General features: G+C 63.9%; 1 protein-coding gene across 1 annotated transcript in view; it reads left to right on the top strand.

Annotated features, from left to right (window-relative positions):
- The window catches only part of NKD1 (NKD inhibitor of WNT signaling pathway 1), a 61,045-nt gene extending 36,807 nt beyond the window's left edge, over positions 1–24,238 (top strand). Inside the window, exons 4-10 of the mRNA XM_045819259.1 lie at positions 1,661–1,727; positions 15,754–15,860; positions 16,273–16,368; positions 20,636–20,783; positions 21,240–21,324; positions 22,438–22,565; positions 23,379–24,238. Coding sequence (XP_045675215.1) covers positions 1,661–1,727; positions 15,754–15,860; positions 16,273–16,368; positions 20,636–20,783; positions 21,240–21,324; positions 22,438–22,565; positions 23,379–23,968 — 1,221 coding nt within the window. The 3' untranslated portion in view covers positions 23,969–24,238. The remainder of the gene's footprint in view (positions 1–1,660; positions 1,728–15,753; positions 15,861–16,272; positions 16,369–20,635; positions 20,784–21,239; positions 21,325–22,437; positions 22,566–23,378) is intronic.
- The last annotated feature ends 348 nt before the right edge of the window (positions 24,239–24,586 follow it).

Genomic DNA, 24,586 nt, shown 5'->3' with positions numbered 1-24,586 from the left:
CGCCCGAGTGCCTCCCTCTCCTGCCTCCATGCGGCTCCCTGTCAACTCCGGCTCCGCTGGCACCGACCGCCGGTGTACAAGCTCGGGACGTGTTCGGCGACGATGGCAGTGGGCAGAGGGGGGAGCGAAGCCGTCCCAGCCTGGGAATCAGCTGGCCTGCTTTTGAAGGCAGTGGGGCAGCGGGGGTCAGAGGGACCACCTTGTGACCGCCCTGAGAGCGTGCAAGGGCGGTGCCCCAGAGCGCCCGGGAAGAAGAAAGAGAGCAGAGAGGACCAGCCCTTGAATCCAAGCAGGATGGGAGCGTCGCCCCCTGGCTGGGTCCGGTTGATGAGATCCACTACACAAAGCACTGGAAAGTGTTTAACTCGATTTTGTTGTTGTTGTTGTTGTTAATCAAGACGAACCCTGGTTTTTTCTTTGAAACATCTGAGGTGCAGGATTTATATTTTTCTTCCCTTGGATTTTCAAGGAGAGGGTGCTTTTTCTTTTTCTTTTTCACTTTTTTTTGTTTTTTTTTCCAAAAGGGAAGTTGGTGATAGCTGCTGAGTTGGGGATTTTTTTTTTTTAATCACTTTTCGTTTCGCAGTTTGAGGCACGCTGCCACCCCAGGAGAGGGAGCTGGGCACCAGGGGAGAGCAGCCAGGGCGATGTCCTGAAGCCCACTGTGGCCCCCGAAGGGGGAGCGTTTCTCAAAGCGGGTTCCTCGGAAGACAAACCCCACGTCTCGCGTCTGAGACACGAAACTCCGTGGTCTGATGAGGTCCCGGGAACGCGGCCTAAGCTGCCACGTTCTCGTTATTTGGGTGCTCTGTGTCCGTTGCCATAGTAAGCCCTGCAGGGAGGGACCTTGTTTAACTTTGTTTGAAATCATCTTTTTTGATCACAGAACTCTGCTTGGCAGAAAACCAATACATACAGAAGACGGCTCAACAAGTCTTAGCCTTTTGTCTGGAGTCATCCTGCCGGGCTGGGGTCAGACAGAGGGGACCCTGGTGGACACCCCAGAACTTTCCCAGCCCGGGGACCAACCAGGCGCCGCCCACCAGCCTGACGTGGCAGCCTGAGCAGGCGGGGGAGGGCGGGGGAGGGGGAGCCCTGCCCTCTGAGATGAGATCCCAGGCTCCCTCAGCTCCCAGAAGGGACCAGGCAGGGCGTGTGCAGGGATCGGGCCAGTTACTGGAGGTGGGCGTGTCGGGGAGACCCGGGAGGCGTGATTGAAGCCAGAGCATGGAGATGGAGGAGCCCACCCTAGAGCCCCCACCCCAGCCTCTCTCTCTGCAAACCACCTTGCCCACCCGCCTGGGACCCTCTGCAGGGGAAGGGTACACACCCGAGCGGGCTCGTGGGTCTGCTCAGAGGGGTGGATGAGGGACGTTTTCTAGTCCCGTCTTTGTCTGGGGTGGGAGAGGTGTGGTGGTCCATGGTGGGCTGTCGGCGGAGAGAATGTCCTTCCTGCAGAGCAGAGTGGCGGCGACTCTTCTGGGCTGACGGGCTCCGCCTCGGGTGGCCTAAATTCCCATCAGAACCACCAGAACAGGGGCCCTGCTTCCTTGTGACCAGCCTGGCTCAGGGTCACGATGCCACCTTTTCTGTCCCAGTGCCACGTGCCTAGCTGACCCCGATACGTCCTTCATGTCCCTGTCTGGTCTTCTTCCTCCAGGAGCTCGTGGGCGAGGTGTTCCGAGAAACACTCAGCGAGGAGGAAGAGGAAGACTTTCGACTGGAAGGTACTAGAATCCATCACTTCCTTCCCAGAAGGCCGTGGGGTGGGGAAGGGGCCATCTGGTCTACCACATGCCCTGCGTACTGTGCAGGGAAATCTGCAGGCCAGGCGGAGGACAGGACTCCGGGTGGGGCTGGGTGGGGCTGGGGCCCAAGAGGGAAGTGTGGCTTCCCCAGTCCAGGCCCAGCGAGGAGCCAGGCCTCCTGAGGTCACACCCCGGCCCTGCCCTGCCCTGTGTCAGCTTTGGGACTTGGGTGGGCTGTTTGTCCTCGGCCCCGCCACTGGGAGGGAGGTGGTCGTGGAGGCGCCTCACACAGGCTGGGGCATGACGTCAGCACTCCCTCGGGGAGCTGTGGCATCTCCCAGCTCTCCCTCCACTCCATCCCCCGGAGCACACGAGAGTGGGCACACGCAGACCCCACCAGCCCTCACCTGCCTCTGCGTAGCTGCCACGCCACCTTCCTTCAAGGGGGAGCGCCGTGATGGGGGAAGAATTAGGGCGCTGCTGTGGGGAGGACTGGTCACTGCTGGCAGGCTCACCTGGCTCCTGGCCAGCCACGGGGCCTTTCTGGGCCTTTCTCTCTGTGCCCGTGGAAGGGGACGAGGGCCTTTGCCTGCACGGCTCCCTCGGGTGGTGCGTGGAATGGACGGCACCTGCCTGTGTTTGCTGAACAGGATGGGGTTCCCACTTTCTGCTGGGGCTCAGAGGAGGGGAGCGCTGAACGGGGGGTGCCCGACAGCAGTGCGGCCCCCTCTGCTGGGGAGGGGTGGGCAGGTGGCGGGAGGGCTGGGGCCCAGGGGCCTCTGGGGAGCATCTTGGCCTCAGGGGTCCTGTGGGGCCTTGACAGCAGAACAGCCAGTCCCAGCAGGCTCTGGAGGGGTGCCTGGGCTGCCTGAGGACCGTGGCCACGCCTGGCCTGAGAGTCGGTACAAAGGTAGAACCTCGGGCCTGTGGGATCCAGCCCCCCTTTCCCAGGCTCCCAGGTGGCATGTGCTCACGCTGCCTTTTGAGAAGCACTGTTTCGGGAGAGCTGCTCAGCTGCACGGGAGGCGGGCAGGGGCCCGGGTGTCCTTCGGGTCTGCTCGTGTGTGAGCAGGTCCTCAGTGAAGGGGGGGAGTCCACGGGCAGACGGCTTTGTCCAGGCGGCGGGGCCTTCTCTTTGACCGTGTTTGCCTGCGGAGCTGGCGGCTGCACGTGGGCGCTCCCCCGAGCCCCACTGGTCACCTTTGACCCCACAGACAGGTGCCAGGACTTGGGGAAGGTCCGGGGAGTCAGGTAAAGGTGTGCAGGATGGAGCCCCGGGGGCCGAGCTGACCCCAGACGTGGGTTACCTGGGACCCAGCACTCACTCCATCGTCCATTCCTCTGCTCTTTCTCGGGGCAGCCTCCTGGCGAGTTCCTTCTGCTGTTCACCCCTCTCTCCACCCCCCACTTACTGTCCTGTCCGTCCACCCTCCTGTCCACTCATTTGTCCAATGCCATCTCATCATCCACCCGCCCGCCAGCCCAGACTGACCCATAACCGCCCCTCCAGCCCTCACCTGGCCATCAGCCAGCCCTTCCCTGTCACCCAGCCATCGTCCTCCGCCCGTCCCTCTGCCTCTCCATCTTCTCTCAGCTGCCCGTCCTCTATTGCGTCCTGCGGCAACGTCCCAGGTGCGGCCCTCCTCCGTCCCTGAGGCTCAGCCTGAAATCGTGGAGCTGACCTCAGATGAGCTGTCTTCCCCGCCCCCCCGCCCCGACACACAGACAGGAAGCGGCCTACCCCCTCTGGCGGGGAGGGTCCCTGGGGTCCGTGCCTGCGTTCAGGGCAGGAGCCCAGATGTGGTGAAGCAGAAGGGACACCGGGGGCACGGAACTGGACTCGGTGGGTGCTCAGAGGAAGCGGGCGCCTTTCACAGAGGATAGACCGCGGTGGGGTGGGCGCTTGCTTACCCACGTGGGCTGACGCCTGACGGGTGAATATGAGATGCCCCAGGGTCTGGGGCAGGGAGTGAGCTTGGTGGCATCGGGCTGACCCCCCCCCCCCACCCCTCAGCTGCATGCCAGGCTCCCAGGTAGCCTGGGCGCCTTGCCCGTCACGGCTGGTGTTCCAGCCGGTCAGGCCGCCACCGACGAGGGAGGGGTGGGGGGCCACCAGCCCGGGAGGCTGGACTAGGTCGTGGTGGTGCAGTTGTTCAGTCCCTTTTCCACATCGAAGCTTGCCAGGAGCACACAGTGCAGGGCGGCCAGGGCAGGCTGCGGGAAGACGCGGTGAGTTACAGGCAGCGTGCGACCTCTTATGTGAACACGGCACCGGACAGGACTCTGTGTTTCCGTGTGTGTGTGTGTGTGTATACCACATATGTGTGTTAGTGTGGAGCCAGTGGCCTGGACAGACAGCAGCGTCCTGCACGTGGGAGGAAGGGCCTAAGAGCGGGACGCCGGTCCCAGGGGACTGCAGTGTTACCTGCAACTCAAGTTTTAACTGTGACAAGAGTGTCATCGTGTACTCCTCGTGAAATGAAAGACTGAGGGCAGAATGAAGAAGTGAGACCAGTAAGTAAATAAAGCAGCAGGAGTGGCAGCTCTGGCTTGTGCCGGGCCCGCCTGCCCGGGGGCGAGGCTCGGCCCGGTGTTCTGCAGCAGCGTTCTGAGTGTCCACCTCGGGGTGGGGGATGTGGCGGCTGTGACCGGCAGGCCACTGTGCCGCCGGGCCGGCGAGCGCAGGTGCAGTGAGTGCTGGCCCCTGAGCCGCCTCCACCTGGCCTGGGGGTGGGGGGGCTGGGGGCTGGGGGCGCCCCTCTGCGCGCTGGCCCAGGGAGAACGAGCTTGAATCCTGAATCTCTTCTTTGTCTTCCCGTTGGCCAAGTTCATCGCCTCTTGGCGGGCTGGAGGGCTGTGTAAGGGAGGGGGAAAAAGGCCATCTGAGGCATGAAGATAAAAAGAAGTCTTTTAGCCATCCCAGGAGAGGATGGCTTTAGCTCCCGCGTTGTTATGGAAAGCCGGCCCTAATCCGGCGTCTTAACCGCCTTAACCGGCCAGCTGGGAGCGTGCGGGCCGGGAGATTAAGGCCGGGCCTGGTGCCGGGCGGCGGGGCTGCTTTTGAACTGTGGCTGAACGGAGTCAACACCCCGAGTCCCCAGCTCGGGGCTGGCTGGGCGTGGTGGGGGCAGGCCCGTGCTGACCCGGCCGGGGTGTGAGGACCGGGGACGCTGAGCCCCGCACTCCCCTCCTCCCGTGGGGTGGGGCAGACCGTGGCCGGGGGCCTGAGGGGACGGTCGGGGCCAGGCCTGTGTGGCAGACCCACAGCTCTCTGAGCTGTCGGGGGGTCTCCTCCTGACCCGGCTCGGGCGACGGCGACTGCTCTGCACCCCTCAGAGGGAAAGTGGGTCCCCCCACTGCCGTCCCGCCACGTGCTGCCTGCCCAGCCTCTTGGCTCGCTCCTGCCTCTTACTCTCTGGCCTCTGCCCATGGCCCCCTGCCTCCCAGGGTCCCCAAAGTGCCTAGTTCTAGTCTTCCGGCCTCTTTCTATGCTTGGGGGCGAACACGGGCAGGGCACAGTCCACGTGACGTTTTCTGTAGAAAGCTGACTTCGTAACACCCAAAGGAGCCCTCAAAGCCACCAGTTAGGTGGCCCCTTTCTCTGGGGGTCCAGCTGCCTCCTCCCCTCCCCACCCCCTAGCCCGGGTTGGGCCTGGCAGGCAGAGCCTGTGGCATCTCTGCTTCCCCAGCCCCTAAGGTGGCTGGCTGTGCCCGGAGCAGCTGGCCCTGCCACGCAGGGCAGCGGGGTTGGGACCGAGACCCGGGGGCCCGTCCCAGTGTGCACAGGCCCGGACCCCGCTGCCCAGCAGAGCCCCCGCCCCCCCTTATACTGGCTGTCTGGGAATCTGCAGGTCAGACCCTGTTCCAGCCCGGCTTCCCTGCAACTCACTGTGTGACGCTGGGCGCGCCGCTCAGCCTCTCTGGGCTTCAGTTCCTCGTTGGGGACAGCCAGAGCACCTCTTCCCGGGGCGGTGGGGGGGCTCCTGTGGGGACACATCCTCTCCCTGCACCCAGAGAGAGTGCCCCGGGGGGTGCGAGCCGCCGAGATTCGTGCGGTTTCGGGGTCCACCTTCCTCAACTAGGACCAGCCGGCAGTTATAATCCTTTGCTTGTCCAGATCAAACGGCCTGTTTTCACGGCGCCTCCAATCCTGTTGGAGTCTCTCGTGTCCTGCACCCTGTGCGTGGCCTGGGGACCCGCATGCTGGCCACGCCCGGTGAGTCCTCACGGGAAGAGTGACGTGAACCCCAGGAAGTCACTGAAGTCAGGTGGCCCTCCGGGCCCAGGGAGTTGTTCCCTGCAGGCTCCCCCTCCCCCCGCCTCCCGCCAGTCTGTCCAGACGCCCAGGTGTGAGGCCCAGGTGTGAGACACCTGAGCTGAGGAGCCCTGGGGGGCCTTTCGTCCCCTTCACTTGTGGTTGGAGGGCAGAGGAGGCCAGAGAGGGCACGTGGCCAGTCCGAGGCCCCCCAGCAGACTGGGAACGGAGCTCAAGCCTCGAAGTCCCTCCTCGCTTGGCGAGTGTGTTGACTGAGCTCCTGCCGCCAGGGCGAGGGCGGGGGCGGGGGGCCCTGCCGGGTGGGCCGCGGGTTCTCAGCCATGAGCAAGGTGGGTGTCGGGGCGTTCTGGTGGCAGAAGCCGCCGGTGAATGACAGGTGAGGCTGGGAGCAAGACCCCGGGAAGGGTGGAATGGGGCAAGGCCTCTCTGAGGAGGTGACATTGTAGCTGAGATGCAGGTCCCAGGTCCTGGGCGCCCGTCTTGGGCCGACGTCCAAGACGGGCGCAGGGGGAGCGAGCCAAACCCCACGGTGGAAGGGACTCAGGGTTCAGGGAACACCAGAGAGGCGCAGGCCCGTGGGGCCCGAGGCGACTCGGGGACGCAAGCGGGGCAGACGCCTGGGCTTTGGGCTGCTCTGGAAAGAGGAACCCTGGGAAGGTGCGGGCAGGGGAACGCCGGGTGCTGACTCCACTGCAGCGGGTCGGCTGTGGCTGCTGGGAAGGCGGGGCCACACGGATCGGGGGGCGGAGGCCGACCAAACAGGAGCGACGTGGTGGTGTCGGTGGGAGGCCAGGCCGTGGCGCTGGCCCAGCGTGGGGGCCGCGGGGCTGGGAGGAGAGGGTGGGCCTCAGGGTGGAGGGGTGCAGGGGGTGCGCAGGGGGTGAGCAGGGGGTGAGGGAGAGAACCTGGATATACTCTAGAATCTGCGCTTAAGGAACTAAGAAAACGAGGGTATCCCTGGGGAAGCGGGCGTTTTCGAAGGCGACAGTCGGTCTGGGTTTCAGACGTGTTGGGACCAAGAGGCCCGTGGGCCGTGCGAGCAGAGATGCTGAGCAGACGGGTGGTCTCTGCGTCTGGAGCTCAGTGAGCAGTTGGGGGAGAGAGAGCCAACTCCTTCTTCTTGGGCCCCCCCGGGCCCCTTGGGGCTGCTGGGCCAGGCTGGTCCTCCGGAGGGGCTGGCGGGTGGCCCCCCGGGAGTCCGAGAGGAAGGGGAGTTCACTGGAGAGCAGCCCCCGCCCCACCACGGCAGGCCACCACGGGGTGGGGGGGGGTGCCCAGATGGTGGGCCACGCCCACTGGCTGGTCCCCCTCTGCTCCGAGCCCACCCTGCGGCCTGTCACTCAGGCCACCACGGGAGTGTGGGCGGGGCCCAGGTGGGCCACGCCTACTGGCTCGTCCCCCCACCTCCGCTCGGAGCCGGCCCCTGCGGCCTGTCACTCGCCGACTCCACTCCTCGGCAGTCCCCAGCAGCCCCAGGCTTCGGCAGTGACCGCAGTTTCTCTCAAGTCTGCGCTTCATAAAAGCTCAGCGTGAGCAGTGGAAATTCTGACTTGTGTCAGATACCGAGGAGGCTTTCATAGTTTCAAGTAGCTCGGGGTTAGATTTTAAAAGTTGTGTTTCATCACATGGTTTCACTTGGGCGGGGACGGGGGAGAGTGGAAGGGACACGGTATTTTTAGCCCAAAGAAGGCTTTCTTCCCTTTCCCTGTCCCTCTCCCTGCGTGCCCTCCCCCCGCCCCCAACAGATGTTTCGTCTCAGTCCTGTTTGAACCTCAGAGTAGAGTGGCCATAACCTTAGACTCTGATGAGGGAAGAAGGCCCGAGCGCTATTTGTTGGAAGGGTTTCCCCCCCTTTTTTCCCCCTTTCCTCTTCCCCCTCAGCCACAACTGGCCCTTAAGTGAAACCTACTTACAGTAAGATGCAGCCTGGCTGTTGGGGGGGGGGGTGGGGGGGGCAGGGCGCTGCAGAGGCCCGAGGTGGTGGCGTGGCTGGTCTCCGGAAGGGTGGGCGTGCATGGGTGGGCGTGCACGGGCCGGAGCGGCCTGAAACCACCTCAGCGAGCCCTGCGTTGGCCCCATTACTGTTTCAGTGGTGCTGGTTTTTCCTGAAAAGCAGGGACTCTAAGTGGTGGATTGTTACTTCTGGATTCGTTTGGTTCTTTTGGATACTCGACCCAAATTGGCTTAAGCCCGGGCCCATGGAACTGAAAAGTCCTAGGGTGGGACTTTCCTGAAGAGGACAGGCCAGGTGCGGGACCTCCAACTACGTCCGTCATCCGCACCCACCCGCCGCCACCTCTCCCTCTGCCCGCCGTGAGCCCCTCCCCCGCGGGTGGCAGAGGCACCCACCCAGCGCTGGGCACGCGTGTCCCGGGAGCTCAGCCGCCCCAGGCGAGAGCGGCCGCGTCCCAGTCCTTCCCGCGGGACCTGGAGTCTCGCTGTAGCGGCCACGCTGGGTGTAGGTTTGTGGGGCCTGAAGCTCGTCCAGGCCTGGGGCCTGGGGGTGGGGGGGGCTTCTTTAAGGAAAAGAATACATGATTCTCTTATAACTGTGCACTATATATATCCCACTAAACCTGAATAAAGGCATCTGCAACTCAGCCTCCCCTTAGCCGAATTCCAGAGATGCCGCGTCAGAGCCACGGGGAACGGGGCCGTGCGGGGAGTCAGAGCGGAAAGGGACGACGGTCTTCGCCGGTCGGCCGTCAACGTGCCTGATTCTGAAAATGTCCTCGAAACACAGTGCCGGTTCTAAGCCGAAAGGGGCCCGAGCCAGTGAGGGGCACAGAGGCAGCGCTCGTTCCTGTCGTGTGACCGTGAACTTGGGCGCTGATCTAGGACCGGGCGCTGATCTAGGACCGGCCGCAGTGGCCGTCGGGGCGAGATAAGAGCAGCCGGGCCTGGGTCCCGAGCGTCCGTCCCCCAGAAGCCGCAGGGGGATCAGTCCCCGAAAAACCACGTGGGCTGAGACGGACGGCGGTGGCCCCCGAGACGCGGCCCCAACCTGGTGATCGGCAGGAGAATGGTGGCGGGACAGGCGGGGACAAGTGTCTGTGACGGTGGTGTGACGAAAGGGAGAGACCCGTGGCCGGGGCAGGCAGGCGGGATTTTTGTCCTTCCGTTTCTACGCCTTCTGGGTTCAGATCCTAGGTCTGCTGCTCTCGTGTCGTGTCCATGGTGGTGATGCACTCGGCCTGGTGCGGCGGGGTCTGTCTGGGCTCTCTGGGCACGCCCCGAGGCGGGGGAGCTGCTTCCCAGAGGTGGGGGGGGGGGCTGGGAGCTGAAGCGGAGCACCTGAAGGGTGAGCAGGGGTCACGCATGAGGGCGTGGCAGGGTCAAGAGATGGGAAAAAGCAGTTCCCGCGGAGGGGCGGGTCTGAGAGGCCCTAGCAGGCCATCCCTTTCAGGAGCGAAACGGCCCGAGTTTGCTTTTTAAGCTCCGCCTCCTCTTATGTCAAACGCAAACAGTCACACGAAGGAGTCCCTGAGATAACGGGTGTCCCCACGTGTGTCCCCCTGTCCCCAGCACCCGGGGCTGTGCAGATCACTGTGTCTCTGGGACCCTCCCCAAGGAGGCCTCAGCACGTGGTGCCAGAAACCATTTGGCCTGGAATGCACACACGATCTCTTTCTCTTTTTACACGCACCAGATTAGCCTGCCTAATTATATTTGGCATAGGCTAATATTAAAACTCATCTGCCTTCCCTCTAACAGCTGTCGGGGGGTGGGGGCTGGGGGGTCAGAAGCATCCCGCCAGCCATCCCGAGACGAAAATATTTGCGGCAGATAATCCGTGCGTGGCCCATTGAGAGAGGACAGTGGATACGGTGGGGCAAGTGTCCAAACTGCAGCCAGGAAGCTCTGGCCTGGGTGAGATCTTAACGGGGTGGTAGCCGAGCGCCCGCCAGGGACCCGGGCTGGGAGGGGTGTCTGCCGTGCCTCTGAGTGTCAGAGTCCTGTCTGCCCTTCAGTGGGGCTGACTCTGTCGGAAAGCCAGACAACGGGGTTTCCGATCTGTCTCCTCTTTCGAAGTGTAATGTCAACCAGGCCCCTCTGGCTTGTGTTAGGGTGAGAGGGCCTCTGCCGGCCCCGTCCGGGGTTGGACGGCAGCCTGAGGGCAAGATTCACCCACGATCCACCGCTTCCCAGTCGTCCCCTTCCCCACCCCAGCCCCCCGGGGCTCAGTCCAGCCAGAATGTATGGCACGTCGGTTGGGCGGCCTTCCTCCCTCCCGTCTATCGGCGGGGTTCGGCGCAGTTCAGCACGCCGTGGTGGGTGCGTGCCGTCCACGGTGGGCAGCCCCCGGCCAGGAGCCAGCGGGGCCCCAGCTCTCGAGAGACGTGCGTCGTGGCTGCGTGGCTGTGGCAGGCCCCACGAGGCATCAGAAGACCCCAGGCAGGACCTCGCACGGAGCGCTGGATGGAATGGGAACAGCCCCAGCTCCGCTAGCAGCGAGTACCGCCTGCCTGTGCGCGTCAGACAGAGGGCCACCCCCCTCGGGACGCCTTTCGTCATCTGTCCAAAACATGTCACGCACCGTCCGCACATCTGTGCTGCTGCGTGTGGGCACGGCGCCTGCCCCTGTCGGACAGTCCCCGGCCCGCCTCCCTCGGCCGGTCTCCCTGAGACCCCCATGACTGGGTCCCTAAGCCCCGGGAGTGGGGGCTGGCCAGTCGGCCGGTCTGTTTGAGTCACAGCCCTTCTTATGGTGTTCAGGTGGTGCCAGCTATCGGCAGCTCGGGCCGGGTCTGCAGGGCCATCCTGCTGCCCAGATCGCTGCTCTTGGCCAGGGTGGACGGTCCCCAGACAGTGACCACGGCTCTCCCGGTGTGTGGTCCCAAATGAGTCCGGCGTGCCCCCTCCCAGTGGGCCCACAGGTGGGGCGGTGGGGGTGGTCATCACCATTCTGGTGTCCCCCTCTGTGCCCCATGCCCCCCTCCCAGCACCCTCTTCTTTCTCTCTTCTTCCCCATCTTCCTCCCCCCCACCCTTTTTTTAAACTTGGGGAGGGGAGAGGGAAGAGACCGTCTTTGATCTCAGTGGAGGAAAAAAAGTCTGTTCTGTTCAGGCTTTTGGCTAACACAACAAACAGTGTTTAAAATTTAACTTTGCTTAATTAATTAGTAATTCTGTTTAATGCTGTCTGATCTCCCTCCAAAAGGTATTTTGAAGCTGGAGAAGGGAACATCAAAGGGAGCTGGGTGAAGATGGTCAAGTAATGCATTTAATCTGGCAGTTGCTGGGGGCGGAGTAATGCCAGGCTGGGCGGACGCGGCAGGGGGGGGGGCGGGGGGGGGGCGGGGGGTGACGTCATCTGGTAAACACAGCCAGCCCGCCCCTCCTCGTGGCCATGCCGTGGTGTGAGGAGGGACGGACCGGGAGCCGTTTCCAGAGAAAAGACCCTCCGCCTGCTGACCCCAGACTTGTCAGAGCTGAGAGTGGGTTCCAGGGCAGCGGAGTTGGCGCTTCCTGTCTCCGCGGCCACGTGGTCTGGTGGGCGGGCTGCGGGCTGCGTCAGGGTTCCCCGCCAAGCAGGTGAGCAGCGGGCGAGACCCCCGCCTGCACCCTGCTGATCAGGGCGCCCCGGCGGGGGTGAAGGCTGCGTGTCCTAAGGGCCAGGAGAGGACCCATGGTGGGCTCCATGGACCGTGGACTGGACTGTGTCCCAATAAAACTTTATTTACAAGAACAGGCAGTGGGCGGGCTTTGGCTCCCGGGGGTGTGGTTTGCCAGTCCTGCTCTGTGGTCACCCACAGGTTCTCCAGAGGCAATGACAGGCTTTGCTCTTCTCCTGCTCTGTCCCTTCTCTTCCTTTTCCTCCTACTTTTCCATGCTACCCTTTCCTCTTTCCAATGAGCAGTATCTCCTGTTGCTGCTGTGACTCGTCATGGAGTCCCCCTGAGATCACACCCCCACAGGTCACCTCTGGGAAAACAGCCGCTGGGCTGAACGGGAGGCAGAGACAGCAGGGGCTCGGGATCTGACCCCGCAGCCCATCTCAGAGCAGTGTGGCTCTCTCCGCTGAGGTTGGAACGGTGGAGGGAGGGAGGGAGAGATGGACGTATGGATGAGCGGACAGATAGACATTTGGATGGAGGGAGGGAGGGGTAGATAGGGGAGAGAGGGAGGGAGGGATGGATGGACTGACAGGTGGGCGGATGGACAGACGGAAGGAAGGAGGGAGGGATGAGTGGATGGATGGACGGACTGGTGGATGGAGGGGAGGAGGGAGGGATGGACGGGTGGATGGACGGACGGATGGGTGGATGCATGGTGAGGGGTGATTTGTTCTGCACGGGGACGAGTGTGGGCAGGTGGTGGTTTGGTGGTGTTTGGTTCCAGAGGGTCCGTGTGGATGCAGAGGCTTGGCCCCCGAGTCCCGGCCCCTGATTCTGGCAGGGGGTCTGCAAGGCTGTCTGATCAGTCCTTTGATGCATCCTCTGGCCACTGGGCAGGGGACAGGGGGAGGGGGAAAGGCCGGCCACCTTCGGTAGGGCTGGGGGTGCTGATCATCCTCATTTCCGGCCCCCAGGGCCCCAGGACGGAACGGCTCCCAGTCCTGCTACCCATCTGTGAAGGCCCCCCCCACCATGGGTGTCCGGGTGGTCTTCTGAGCTGGGGTGGGATGAGGGATCTGCTGGTGGAGGAAGGACAATCTGGGCCACCGTGGTCTCCAGAAAAGACATGGGAAAGGGTGGGGGTGAGGGGCGTCCTTTCCTCCCTGGGAGAGGAGAAAGGAAGGGAGGTGGGGGGGGGGGGCGCCTGGCAGAGGACCGGCCGTCTCTGTTCGGTGGGCAGGAGGAGGCTCCGGGAAGGAGGGAGCAGGGACAGAGGTTTCTTTCCTTTGGGTTTTATCAAGTGGAACTTGAAAGGCAACATTGAACCTGAAGGTGGTTTTCTGATAACTTCCCTTTGAACTTGGAGTTTGGTTTCGATAAGCCTGGCCGGCTTACATCTCCAGCCAGGACCTCTGCTGAGGGAGGCAGCGGCTTTGAAGATGGAGCTGGCCTTTGTTTTTGTTTCTTCTTTCTTTCCTCTGCAACCCCCCGCCCGCGCTCCGGGGCGGTTGTGGGGGGCGGTGGGAGTGCATGGGGGATGTGGCGGTTTGTGATAGCGAGGTGTGTCGTCTCCTGGGGTGGGGCCGCGCTGGGGTGCGGGGATCATTTGGATCGGGGCTGTTGGCTGGGGCCATGGCTCATCTCCATTGGTTGCCAAGCCAGCATTTAGTGAGCACTTACTGCATGCAGGCCACTGTACTCAGTAGGCACTTTCCTCAACGTCCCCTCCCCCCAACGGCCCTGTGCGGGAGAGCCTGCTTCATCCCCATGTTACAGATGAGGAGACTGAGGCCCAGGGGAGTCAGGTTCCCCCTGGTCCCGGCTCCCCCAGGAGGGCAGATACTTTGTGGTGGAGTCGGGATGTGAGTCCGAATGTGGCCCGTCCACCCGAACCCTCCTGCTGAGCTCAGCTGCACCCGTCGGAGACGCTGGGCGCTTCCGGGGCTCAGAGCTGCACCCTTCGGAGATGATGGGTGTTCCCGGGGCTCGGAGCTTCTCCCAGTGCTGGGGATGGGGCCACACACTCTCCGATTTCTCAGACGAGGCTCTCAACTTCCTTCCCTTCTTTTAAACGGGTGTGACCGTAATGTCTGCTCCTTTGTGGCCTGGCAGGTGTGGCACTGTCCCAGCGTGGTGGCAGCTGTGGTCCGGCAGGCCACCAGTGGATTTGGGCTGGAGGAGTCAGGGTGGCTCAGGCCCTAGGCTGGGCTGGCCTGGGGTCACGGGCCAGTGGCCCACCTGACTTCCCCGGGCTCACCGTGACCCTGGAGGGGGACACCTCCCGGCCGTTGAGGAGCAGCAGGGAGGAAAGGACTTGGCTGGACTCACTGCCCCAGAAGCGGTCAGTGGCCATCCCTGACGACTCCCGTGGTGAGGATGCCCAGTGTCCCCGTGCTGGGGTCACAGCCGAGCCCCAACAGCTCTAGGGAGTTGCCACCTTGCTGGGGGGTGGACATCGTGGGCTGGGGGCTCCCTGCATCTTGCCGGCTGTTCAGGGCAGGAAGGAGGCACCCGGGCATGGCCGTTCTGGTCCCCAGGCCCAGCTGGGGTTGCGGGGAGGGGTAGCTGTGGCCAGAGCCTGTCCTGTCAGTTGTCGTGGTGGCCTTCCGGTCCTCGCTTGTCTGGGCTGGTGACCCAGAGCATCCTTATCTTCAGCCCCTCCCTCCCTGCCCTGTTCCCAACCCTGGGCTGCCTGCTTTTGAAATGATACTTTTGTGTCCTTCTTTCTGTATTTTGAGAAAACGTAGCTACCAACTGTGCCGACTCCCTACAGATTCTGTGGGGAGGGGACGTTGCCCCTGACTAATGGTGGGGACCCGGCGTCAGGGCCCTGGGCTCTGTCACAGCATGTTCCGTCCACACAAGAACCCCCCGGGGGAGGGGACTGTTGTCCCCCTTTTACAGCTGCAGAAGCAGCCATCCAGTGCGGCTGCGTGATCTGCCCTGGGCCTCCCGTTGTGTCGGGGGCTCAGGACCCAAGCGGAGAGAGTCCCTCTGCCCAGGTTGGCCGGGAACGGCACAGCGGGGTGCCTAGCACAAGCCAAGCTCCCTGGGTTCAAATCCCAGCCCCGTCATGTACTAGCAAAACACTTACCCTCTCCATGCCTCCGTTTCCCCCTCTGGAAAGCAGAGCTAATAATAGTCGTCACCTCCCAGGGTAGCGGCCAGGACTGAGGAGTCCGTGGACAGCCAGTGTGGAGTCAGCGCAGTGTCGGGCGTGAGAGGTGACGCAGGACCGCAGAGTCACTGCCCCAGGCAGCTGAGTATCTGCTCAGACGGACGAGGGCCAGGAGCCGTCCCTCCTAGGAAAGCCCATTCCCAGGCAGACCCGCCTCCCCTTCTGCAGGCAGAGGCAGGGCTGACGTTTGGTTTGCAGATTTGAAGACCCTCGTAGGCCAGGGCGCAGGTCGGGGCGAGGACAGCCACCCTGGGCTGCCCTCCTGGCATCCTTGGGGGAGTCCATGGGGAAATAGGGTGCACAGGTCATGGGTGCTGATGCCCGCCCTCCTCCCCGCTCCTAGAAGGACACACAACGGACTGTGACCTTGGGCAGGGGGCTGACCCCCAGGGTGGACAGAGGCTGAGTGAAGAGCACAGGGTCAGCTTTCTCCTGGAGACAACGCCTGCCTGCGTGCACGCGTGTTCTCACGTGCGCGTGCCGGTATGCACACGCGCCCTTCCCTTCACCAGCCCTGTCGAACGGACTGTGTTCTGTCACTCGTCCTGACCGCCCCCCAGTGGGCGCTGTGCCCGGCCCGGGTGGGTGGCACCCTGGAGGAGACCGGTGTCAGCCTGGAAGGCAGTGGGGCTGCGGCCATGCAGTCATGGTTCTGGGGCTCCGAAGTCAGCCCTGCCCCTTGCCCTGGCCTGTACCGTTGTGGGGGCTCAGTCTGCCCAAGTGGGCTTCAGGTCGGGGCAGAGACCACAGCAGAGGCCTGAGAGGCCCTTGGGGGTGATCTGGGTGGCCGCATGGGCACACCCAGGATGGGGGTCCCCCTGGAGCAGCCTGGACAGCCCCCGAGGGCAAGGCGACGCTGACCTCAGCAGTGAGCAGGGCGGGAAGGGGCCCCGGCCCCCCAAGGTCCTCCGCTCCGGCCGAAGCAGAGCCACAGTGCTGGGCGCCTGCTGGGGCCGGGGCCTCTCTCACGCGCCCTCCCCGCCTCCGCCCACAGTGGCCCTGCCTCCCGAGAAGACCGACGGGCTGGCCAGCGGAGATGAGAAGAGGATGGAGAAGCCGAGTGAGTCCTGCCCGGGCTCCAAGAAGCAGCTGAAGTTCGAGGTGAGTTTCCCTGCGGCAGCTCCCGGGGGCCTTGTCAGCAGAGCTGGGCGGGCTGTGTGGGCATGCACGTGTGTGAGCGTGTGTGGGTGCTTGTGTGGGCACACGTGTGCATGCGTGTGTGTGTAGACGTGTGTGCGGGGGAGCTCCTAGTCTTTGGCTCAAGCTCAGGCTGAGGCCACAGAGCCCCTCGCAGACCCCTCCTGTCATGTCCCCTCTGCCCGAGAGGACTGGGAGTCTGTGGCCCCGTGCAGGCCCCTCTGCCGGGCCAGACCGCCCGGCTCAGCCTGGCCTCTCTCCCTGGCCGGTCATTACCTGGCAGTGGGGAGGTGGTGGCCCCACGACCTGGCCTGCAGGTGTCCTAGCCAGCCCCTGGCTGACCGGTTGTGCCTGTGTGTCTTTTGTCTGTGTCCAGGAGCTACAGTGTGACGTGTCCGTGGAGGAGGACAGCCGGCAGGAGTGGACCTTCACACTGTATGACTTTGACAACAATGGAAAGGTCACTCGCGAGGTGAGTGCACCTGCCTGGCCCCGGCCGCTGGCCGTGTCCTGGGCCCAGGGGCGTTGGTTGTGCGCCTGGCTGCTGCCTGCACCTCCCCCCCGCCCCCCGCATAGGGGGCCTGCCCCTAAGTGCGAACAGGGCCCAGAGTGGGGCAGGGTGCGGGTGTGGTGGAACAAGGCTTCCGGGAGCTTCCGCTGGAGCTGGAGGGGTGTGCCAGGACTGCCTGGCAGGTGGGGAGAGGTGACCGAGAGGAGGGGCTCTGGGACCCCAGCGGAGTCTTGTGCGGCTTCCTCCTCTGTGGCCTGGAGCTCTGGGTGCGCTGGGAGCACCCGGGCCACGTCCCCCACGGCCTGTCGGCCCAGGAGCCGGGGCAGGTGGGCACACAGAGACCCCGCCCCAAGGCCCTGCAGCACCCCTGCTCAGGGCCTGTCCTCTCCCCACCCCCGCAGTGCTCTGGGTCTCTCTCCCACACCCCTCCCCTCCCTGTGTTCCTCTGCCCTCCCTCCGTGCCTGTGTCTGCATCCTGAGTGCCTACTGTGTGCATCTGCCACACACTGGGCATGCGGCCACAGCGGGATCCGGGCTGGCAGTCCCTAGCCTGTGGCTCTGCCTGTCAGACGAGGTGGGCAGATCCCCACCAATTAGAGGAAGATTATAAGGCGTGACCTGTCCAGCGAGGAAATAACAGAGTGGCGTCGCAGGCACGGGCGGGGTGTCCGGGGCAGCCTCGGGGAGGAGAGGAGGAGGAGGGGACAGGGGGGCCGAGCCATGTAGTGTGCCAGGCTAGGGACACTGGTGCTGTGGCCACGTCTGGGGAGAGGCGTGGCTGCAGCCCGGGAGCCGGCGGGGCGGGGCACGGGGCGGGGCCAGAGGCTGTGGGCGCAGGTGCGGCGGAACCCTGGAGGGTCCGTGGAGGCGGGGTGAGACTGGAGTGACTGCAGAGGAGCGCTGCCTCCCCGGTGCTCTGGGCCCCGGGCCCGTCCCTTTTGCCGGGTCTGTGTTCCTGTTCCGTCCTGCTCGGCTCTGACGCCCTCTCCCTCCGCAGGGGGCCCGGTGGTCGGCTGTGGGATGGCCGCAGATTCAGGGATGGGCCCGGCTGGCTCCTCCACCCCCCCGCCCCCGGCACGTCTGAGTGTCAGGCCCGTTCGCCGAGAGCGCTGGCGCTCCGCCGTCTCACCGGCCTGCCCCATTTGTTCGGGGCTAGGCCTCTTCTGCTCTGCGGGTGGGGGTGGTGCGGGAGCCGCCTCCTGAGTGGGGCAAGGCCACACCCCTTTCTCCCTGAGGCTATGGTTTCGGGGATGCGGGAACTGGGAGGGGAGGCGGCTCTGGGTGGCTTTGGGGCGTGAGGGACAGAATCCCGGCACAGGTTGTCACCGAGAGGGGTGTGCCGGCTCTCGGCCGGGAGGCAGGTCCCGGGGCGCTGACCTCAGGCACCCTGCGCCCCGAGACTCAGTGTCTTCATGCTCACCATGGACCCGTTTCCTCTGCGTCCCCTTATTGTCAGACAGGCTTTGGCAGTCTCGGGATGACAGCTGCCAGTTTTAACCGACACCCTGTCCCGCCAGCGGGTCCCCAAGTTCAGACTGGCAGCAGACGTGCCGGGACCAATCTGCACCGGCCCCAGTGGAGTCACGTGTCTGGCCCCGAACCAGTCATTTCTGTCTGCCGTGGGTTCTGACCCTCCCAGCGGCTGATTCGGGGTCCACGTGCCGACTTCCCACTCAGGAGAAAGCACCTGTTCACCATCACACGTTAACCGGTGCACCACGCCAGCCCCCCCGGCACCTGTGCCCGTGCCCACAGCGCTGACTTCCCAGCTGGCCGTGGCCGAGGTCTGCTCGCTCCGACACCCGAATAAGCTGGGACCCTCCGGGGTCACCCACGAGGGCTCCAGGCCTGGTGTGCAATGCCTGATGATGGTGGGCCTCAGCTTCCCGATCTGTGAAATGGAGACGATGATGACGACATCTCCTTCGTGGGCGTTCTGAGACGGGGTGGGGCGGGGGGGGGTGGGCAGGCGTGGCTGGGCAGAGCCGCTCCAGCAAGGACGGGAGAAGAGGGAGGAGGAGTCCTCTGTGGTCCCCCCAGAGGAGGTGGGGTCACCAAGCAAGTGGGCGAGTCAGGGACTTGAGCCTGGGTCTCCAACTGGCAGCCCCCACACTCCCAGCCTCGCCCCGCCCCTGTAGGGTTTTGTTAAGAATTAAATTAGCGCAGGCAACAGGAGTAAAGGTAGGCGAGTGGGACTACGCCAGAATTTAACACACCCGTGCGTGGAAGGACGCAGCCAACAGAGTGGGCAGAAATGTGGGCAAACCATCTGCCGGATAAGGGGATAACATCCAGAAAACAGCGTATAGCGAACTCCTAAAACTCAACATAAAAAAAAGTAATTTGATCAAAAAATGGGCAAAGGACTTGAATAGACATTTCTGCAAAGAAGATACACAAATGGCCCATAGACACATAAAAGACGCTCAGCATCACTGACCGTGGGAGAAACGCAAGTCAGAACCACCCCGAGACCCGCCTCCCCCGCCTCGCTGTCGGTGAGATGGGCGCTGCACAGACCAGCGGGCAATGACAGGCGGAGGTGGCGAGCCCGGGACCCTCGCGCGTGCGTGTGTGCGGGCGGGGACGTCCGGTGGTGCAGCTGCTGCAGAAAACCACGATTCCACGTGGAACCAGGCGATTCCATGTCTTGGTATACATCCCCCCCGCATCAAGAGAAGGGTCTCCAAGAGCTACTTACACACCCACGTTCATGGCAGCGTTATTTACCATGGCCCCAAAGTGGAGGGCCACCCAAGTGTCCGTCAGCAGGTGCGTGGGTAAAGCAGATGTGGTCCACGCAGATGATGGAATAGCATCCAGCCTTAAAGAGGAAGGAGATCCTGCCACATGCTACGTCATGACGATACCTTGGGGACACGGTGCTGAGTGGTGGAAGCCAGTCACAGAGGGACATGTCCTGTATGGTTGCGCGTCTACGGGGCACCTGGAGTAGTCAGTCACAGAGATGGGAGGTCGAACGGTGGTTGCCAAGGGCTGGGGATGAGGGGAATGGCGAATTGAAAAGACAAAGTAGACCCTGGCTGGTGCGGCTCAGTGGATTGAGCAACGGCCTGTGAACCAAAGGGTCGTTGGTTCGATTCCCAGTCAGGGCACATGCCTGGGTTGCAGGCCCAATCCCCAGTAGAGGGCGCAGGAGAGGCAACCACACATTGATGTTCCTCTCCCTCTCTTTCTCCCTCCCTTCTTCTCTCTCTAAAAATAAACAAATAAAATCTTAAAAAAGAAAAGACAAATTAGTTGCTAGTATCCAGGGTTCTGAAGATTTAACAGGAGCTGGACCCAGGCTCTCTGAGAAGCCCCTGCATTGTCATCAGTCAAGTGGCTGCCGCCTGCGGGGGGCGGGGCCAGTGCCCACGCCTGCCGGGCAGGCCAAGGCAGAGCTTGGTGTCAGCCCTGCCCTGTGGCGGGGCGGGGGGTGAAGGGAGGGACAAGTCTGCGCTCAGGTAGTAGGGTCGCTGGGCAGACAGCTGGCCCATAATGTGGCCGTGACCTGGGAACGGCCAGTCCTTTTCCCAGAAGTTCCCAGCATCACATCAGGCAGGAAGCTGCCCCTCAGACCCCGACCTTACAGGGGCCCAGAGCACAGAAAGGCCTACTGAGGGGGCCTGGTCCACCCCTCCCGTCCCCCGGGGGAGAGTCTCTGGGGGGCTCGTGGAGCAGGGACTGGAGACCACTGCCCGGTTGAGGGCTCCCCAAGGCCCGGAGAGAAGATGAGGTTTGGTCTGCTCAGTGTCCCCCTGCCTGTACCCCTGGCGTGCCTCTAAGCTCCCCTGCTGCCTTGTGCTCTGTGGGGACAGCGCCCCCCACTGGAGCGTCCTCTGGTGCCGGGAAGGCGGCTGGGCCTGCAGTGGACGGCCCAGAGGTCTGGGGCACGGCGACCCCAGGGCAGCTCCTGACTTGGGGTGAGACTTTCTCCAGGCCGGTTCCACCCAGTCTCCCCCAGGGGCTCTGGTGTGCCTGAGCAGGTGGGCTCCGGCTGTGATTTGCTCAGCTAGGTTTTCCGAGGTCTCCCCGCCCTTCCCTCCCCCTGCTCCTAGGGCCCCTCCCACACAAACCCCCACCCCCACATCGCTGCCTGAGGCTCAGCTTTGGGGAGCCCCAGGCGCTCAGCGTTTGGGGTTCGGTAGGCCCTCTGCTTCCCGCTGGAAAGGCGCCGCGGCTGAAGCCCGTGTGGTGTCTGCTCCCCGCCCCGCCCCGCCCCCAGGACATCACCAGCCTGCTGCACACCATCTACGAGGTGGTCGACTCCTCCGTGAACCACTCCCCGACGTCCAGCAAGACGCTGCGCGTGAAGCTGACCGTGGCCCCCGATGGGAGCCAGGGCAAGAAGAGCATCCTTCTCAACCATCCCGGTGAGGGGCGGGGGCGGTGGGGGTCCCAGGGGCATGCGCTGGGAGCTGCCTGGTGGCCAGGCAGGGTTGGAGCCGGTCTGGCAGGGGTGGGGTTTAGACAGGGAAGGGATCGGAATGGAAGGCCCCTGAGTCAGCAAAGCACGGGGCCGGGCCTGTGTGCCGGGCCTATGTGCGGCAGGCAGCCACCACAGAGGCCTGGATCGTGATGGGGGTGGGTGGCCGGGGCCTTGAAGCCCGGCCGAGGGGTACGGAGAGGAGGTCAGCAGGACAGGGTGCTGGGAGACCCCTCTGGCAGGCCTGGCGCTGAGGACTCCGGCCACAGAGCCATGAGGAGGCAGCTGCGAGAGCCTGCTTTCTAAGGGGCCAGGCAGCTTGGAAAACCTGGGCGCGGCCAGGAGGCCGGCGGGCGTGGGGTCGGGCCGCGTGTCACCGGGCTGTCTCTGGGGCGGGCCTCAGACCTGCAGACCACCAGGCCCAGAGCGGAAACCAAGCCCGCGGAGGAGCTGCGCAGCTGGGAGAAGAAGCAGCGAGCCCCGCTCAGGTACAGCGGGCAAGCGCGGGCGGAGGGGCAGCCTCCGCCCCGGGGATGCGCCTGCGCAGTGGGGGCCAGAGGGGCGGACCCGGGCGGGCGGCCCCCATCTGTGCTGTCTTCGGGGGGCGGTGGTTTGTAGGCAGGCGCCCAGACTCCAGCTTTTTTTAAATCACTAAGGATGGGTCTGCGTTTGCTGGGTTTGCAGAGAGGCTCGCCGTGTGTTTCTCGTGTGTTCTGTGTGGGGTCTGGGCGCTCCGCAGTGCCCGGTGTCTGCAGGGAGACGCACGCACGTTCGCACTGAGTATGACACGGAGACTCGGGCGGTCTCATCGCTTAGGGCGCTGTTCAGAATGGGTCAGGAGGAACCTCTGTTTCCAGGCTTTGGGGACTGCAGCGTTGTGGATGAGCCGGCAGCCCCGGCTCACCCCGTGCTATTTCCTTAACTTCAAGGAAGGGAGGGAGGGTGGGAGGGAGAGAAAGACTGTTTTTAAAAAGGCCTCCGGTGCAGAGTGATACAAAGTAACGGTGCTGGCTGAGACCAGGCTGTGGAAGGAGAAGTCTGGGTTTTGAGAAGCAGCCGCACAGGGCCCGAGAGAAGGGGGATGCAGGGGCGCGGCGTGATTCGGGCAGGCGGCTCCCAATTGGAGGTGCCCAGGCTGGCTGCAGGTGCGGGGTCTGTGCTGGGGGGCAGGGGGGCAGGGAGTGGGGCGCAGGCAGATCACGGAGGCCCTGCCAGGGGAGGGACAGGGAACCCAGAATCCTCCTCTCCCCTGTCCTCTCCCCCCAGAGGAAGGGTCCACTCTGGGTTTTGGGGCAGGAAAAGGAGTCCACCAGCCTCAGGGCGAATGCCCTGGGGGCTTCTGCTGCCCACAGCGCCTGGGGAACCAGGCAGGAGTGGCGGGCACGTGACCCTAAGCCTGGCTTTGGGACATCCTTAAGCTTTGGTCAGTAACCCTTGTGCCTTGCTTCGGGTCTGTTGAAAGCAAAGCCCCTCTCCGGCCCTCCCAGAAGGCCCAGGGGGGCCAGGCGGGCGTCCGTCTCCACTGGCAGGGAGCAGTGGAAGGAGCTGCCCCACCCCAGGGGGCCAGGGCCCACCCCCTCACTGCCTGGTTCCCGCCGCAGGTTCCAGGGAGACAGCCGGCTGGAGCAGTCTGGCTGCCAGCACCACTGCGTGGACGAGAACATTGAGAGGAGAAACCACTACTTGGATCTCGCCGGGATAGAGAACTACACGTCCCAGTTTGGGCCTGGTGAGGCGGGGCGAGGGCCGGGGGGCGGGGGGGGGGCCTGGGCCGGCAGGTGGGTCGGGCGGGCAGTGGTCACCGTCCCCCCCTGGGCTGGGGGATGGCACGGCATGGATGGGACAAGGTTACAGATGTTAGCGTGGAGGTGGTGACATGAAAAGCATTAAAAATATGGAAGTGCTGTAACTAACGCACAAAATAAACCCAATCAACCAGCGTCTGAGGGCCTATAACACGGTGGAAACTGACAGCCCCGTGCCACACCCCAGCCTGCCCTCCCCTGCCCCTGTCTCTCGGCTGTTTCCCCCAGGGGGACCCCTGCTTCACTCAGCAAATCGCTGCCCTGCCTTCCTCCGCTCCGGCATCTTAGCTCTCACCAAGCTCAGTGAACACGGAGCTCCTGGAAGTCCGCCCAGCTCCCCTCCCCTCTCCTCCCCTCCCCTCCCCTCCGAGGGCCCCTTCCCCTGCGGGCTGCCCCTGCTTACCCATTAGAGCTGTGCCTGCGGGCACCTTCCTGCCTCGGTCATCAGCCTTTGTCTTCTGCTCTTTCGCAACTCTGTCTAGGAAGGAGAATTATGTTTAAAGCCCTAGCAAAGGAATAGTTCTTCCCACTTAGCAGATGGCCAAGGTCCATTCCAGAGTGGTCTCATCTGAGGACTGGGGGAGGCGGGGAGGGGGCGGCCGGGAGCTAGGGGTGCGCTCTGAGGAAGCACAACTGGCCTCTGCGAGCCCCAGGGAGCCGGCACCCTGCGGTTCCCAGGGCTTGGGCAGCACGGCTGACGGTAGGTGCCCGTCAACTCTCCGTTGCTTGGTTCCTAGGCTCCCCATCCTCGGCCCAGAAGTCCGAACTGCACCCCCGCACCTCCAACCCCACGCGGTCCCGCTCCCATGAGCCAGAAGCCGTCCATGCCCCACACCGAAAGCCCCCAGGCGCGGACCCGGGCTCCTCCCACGGCCCCGACACCCCCTTCGCCAAGGTCTCGGAGGCCCAGCAGCGACTCCGGGGTGCCCAGGACGGGAGCAAGCACTTTGTGAGGTCCCCCAAGGCCCAGGGCAAGAGCATGGGTGTGGGCCACGGGGCCAGAGGGGCAAGAAGCAAACCCCCTCTGGGACCCACGGTCCCCTCGGCGTCCCCATCCACCCACCTGGCCGCCGGTGCAGCCGTCCTCCCCACCCTGGCCCCCCTCGGCCACAAGAAGCACAAGCACCGAGCCAAGGAGAGCCAGCCAGGGGGCCGGGGCCTGCAGGGGCCACTGGCCTTGGGCGGCGCCCTGGTGGGGCGGGACCAGGGGAGGGAGCTGCCCGCCGTGGTGGTGTACGACGGCCCGGCCGGCCAGGCGGTCCAGAGACACGAGCATCGCCACCACCACGAGCACCACCACCACCACCACCACTTCTACCAGACCTAGGCCCACTGCGCCCCGCCCGCCCCAGCATTCGTATTCTATTAATTATTGTTATTATGACGAGTATTGTTATTAATAATTATTGTTACTCCACTAATATTCCGCTAGGCTCCATGTAGAAGATCTATGGAAACACAGACGTCAACTTTTATTTATAAGTGTGGGGACTGCGTGCGTGACTCCCCCAGGGAGCGGCTCTGAGCGCGGCAGAGGCTCCCTCGGGTCCCGGCTGTGGTTCCCACCCAGGCCCCCACCCTCCCCAGCCCCTCCCCGCTCCCGGATCCCCTCGGCCAGACTCCGCCCCACCCCCCATCTCTTCCAGAGACCCTCGAAATCTCCGAGAAGATAAACAGCTGCTACCTCTTAGTGTTATTCTGATTTTGTTTTGCCGTTAACCGACGGTACCATGCTCCGAGGATTTCGGCGGACTGTGGCCGCGCCACCTCCCCGGCTGCTGTGTTCTCACGCCCTGACCTGGGACCACCCTTAGCTGTCCTCTCTGGAGTTCTCCTCCATGCCTTTCCAGGGGGGTCGTGCCCTCGCCCCGGCGGGTCCCTCTTTCCCGCTGCACACCACGTGAACGTACACTTCTCCTTCCCCTCCTCCTCCTCGCTTCCGTAG

This window comes from Phyllostomus hastatus, unplaced genomic scaffold (genome assembly GCF_019186645.2).
Source record: "Phyllostomus hastatus isolate PE091 unplaced genomic scaffold, TTU_PhHast_1.1 phas_scaffold_345, whole genome shotgun sequence".
NCBI lineage: Eukaryota > Metazoa > Chordata > Mammalia > Chiroptera > Phyllostomidae > Phyllostomus > Phyllostomus hastatus.
The sequence above is the reverse complement of the archived record's forward strand: the minus strand, read 5'-3'. Positions and strand labels throughout refer to the sequence as shown.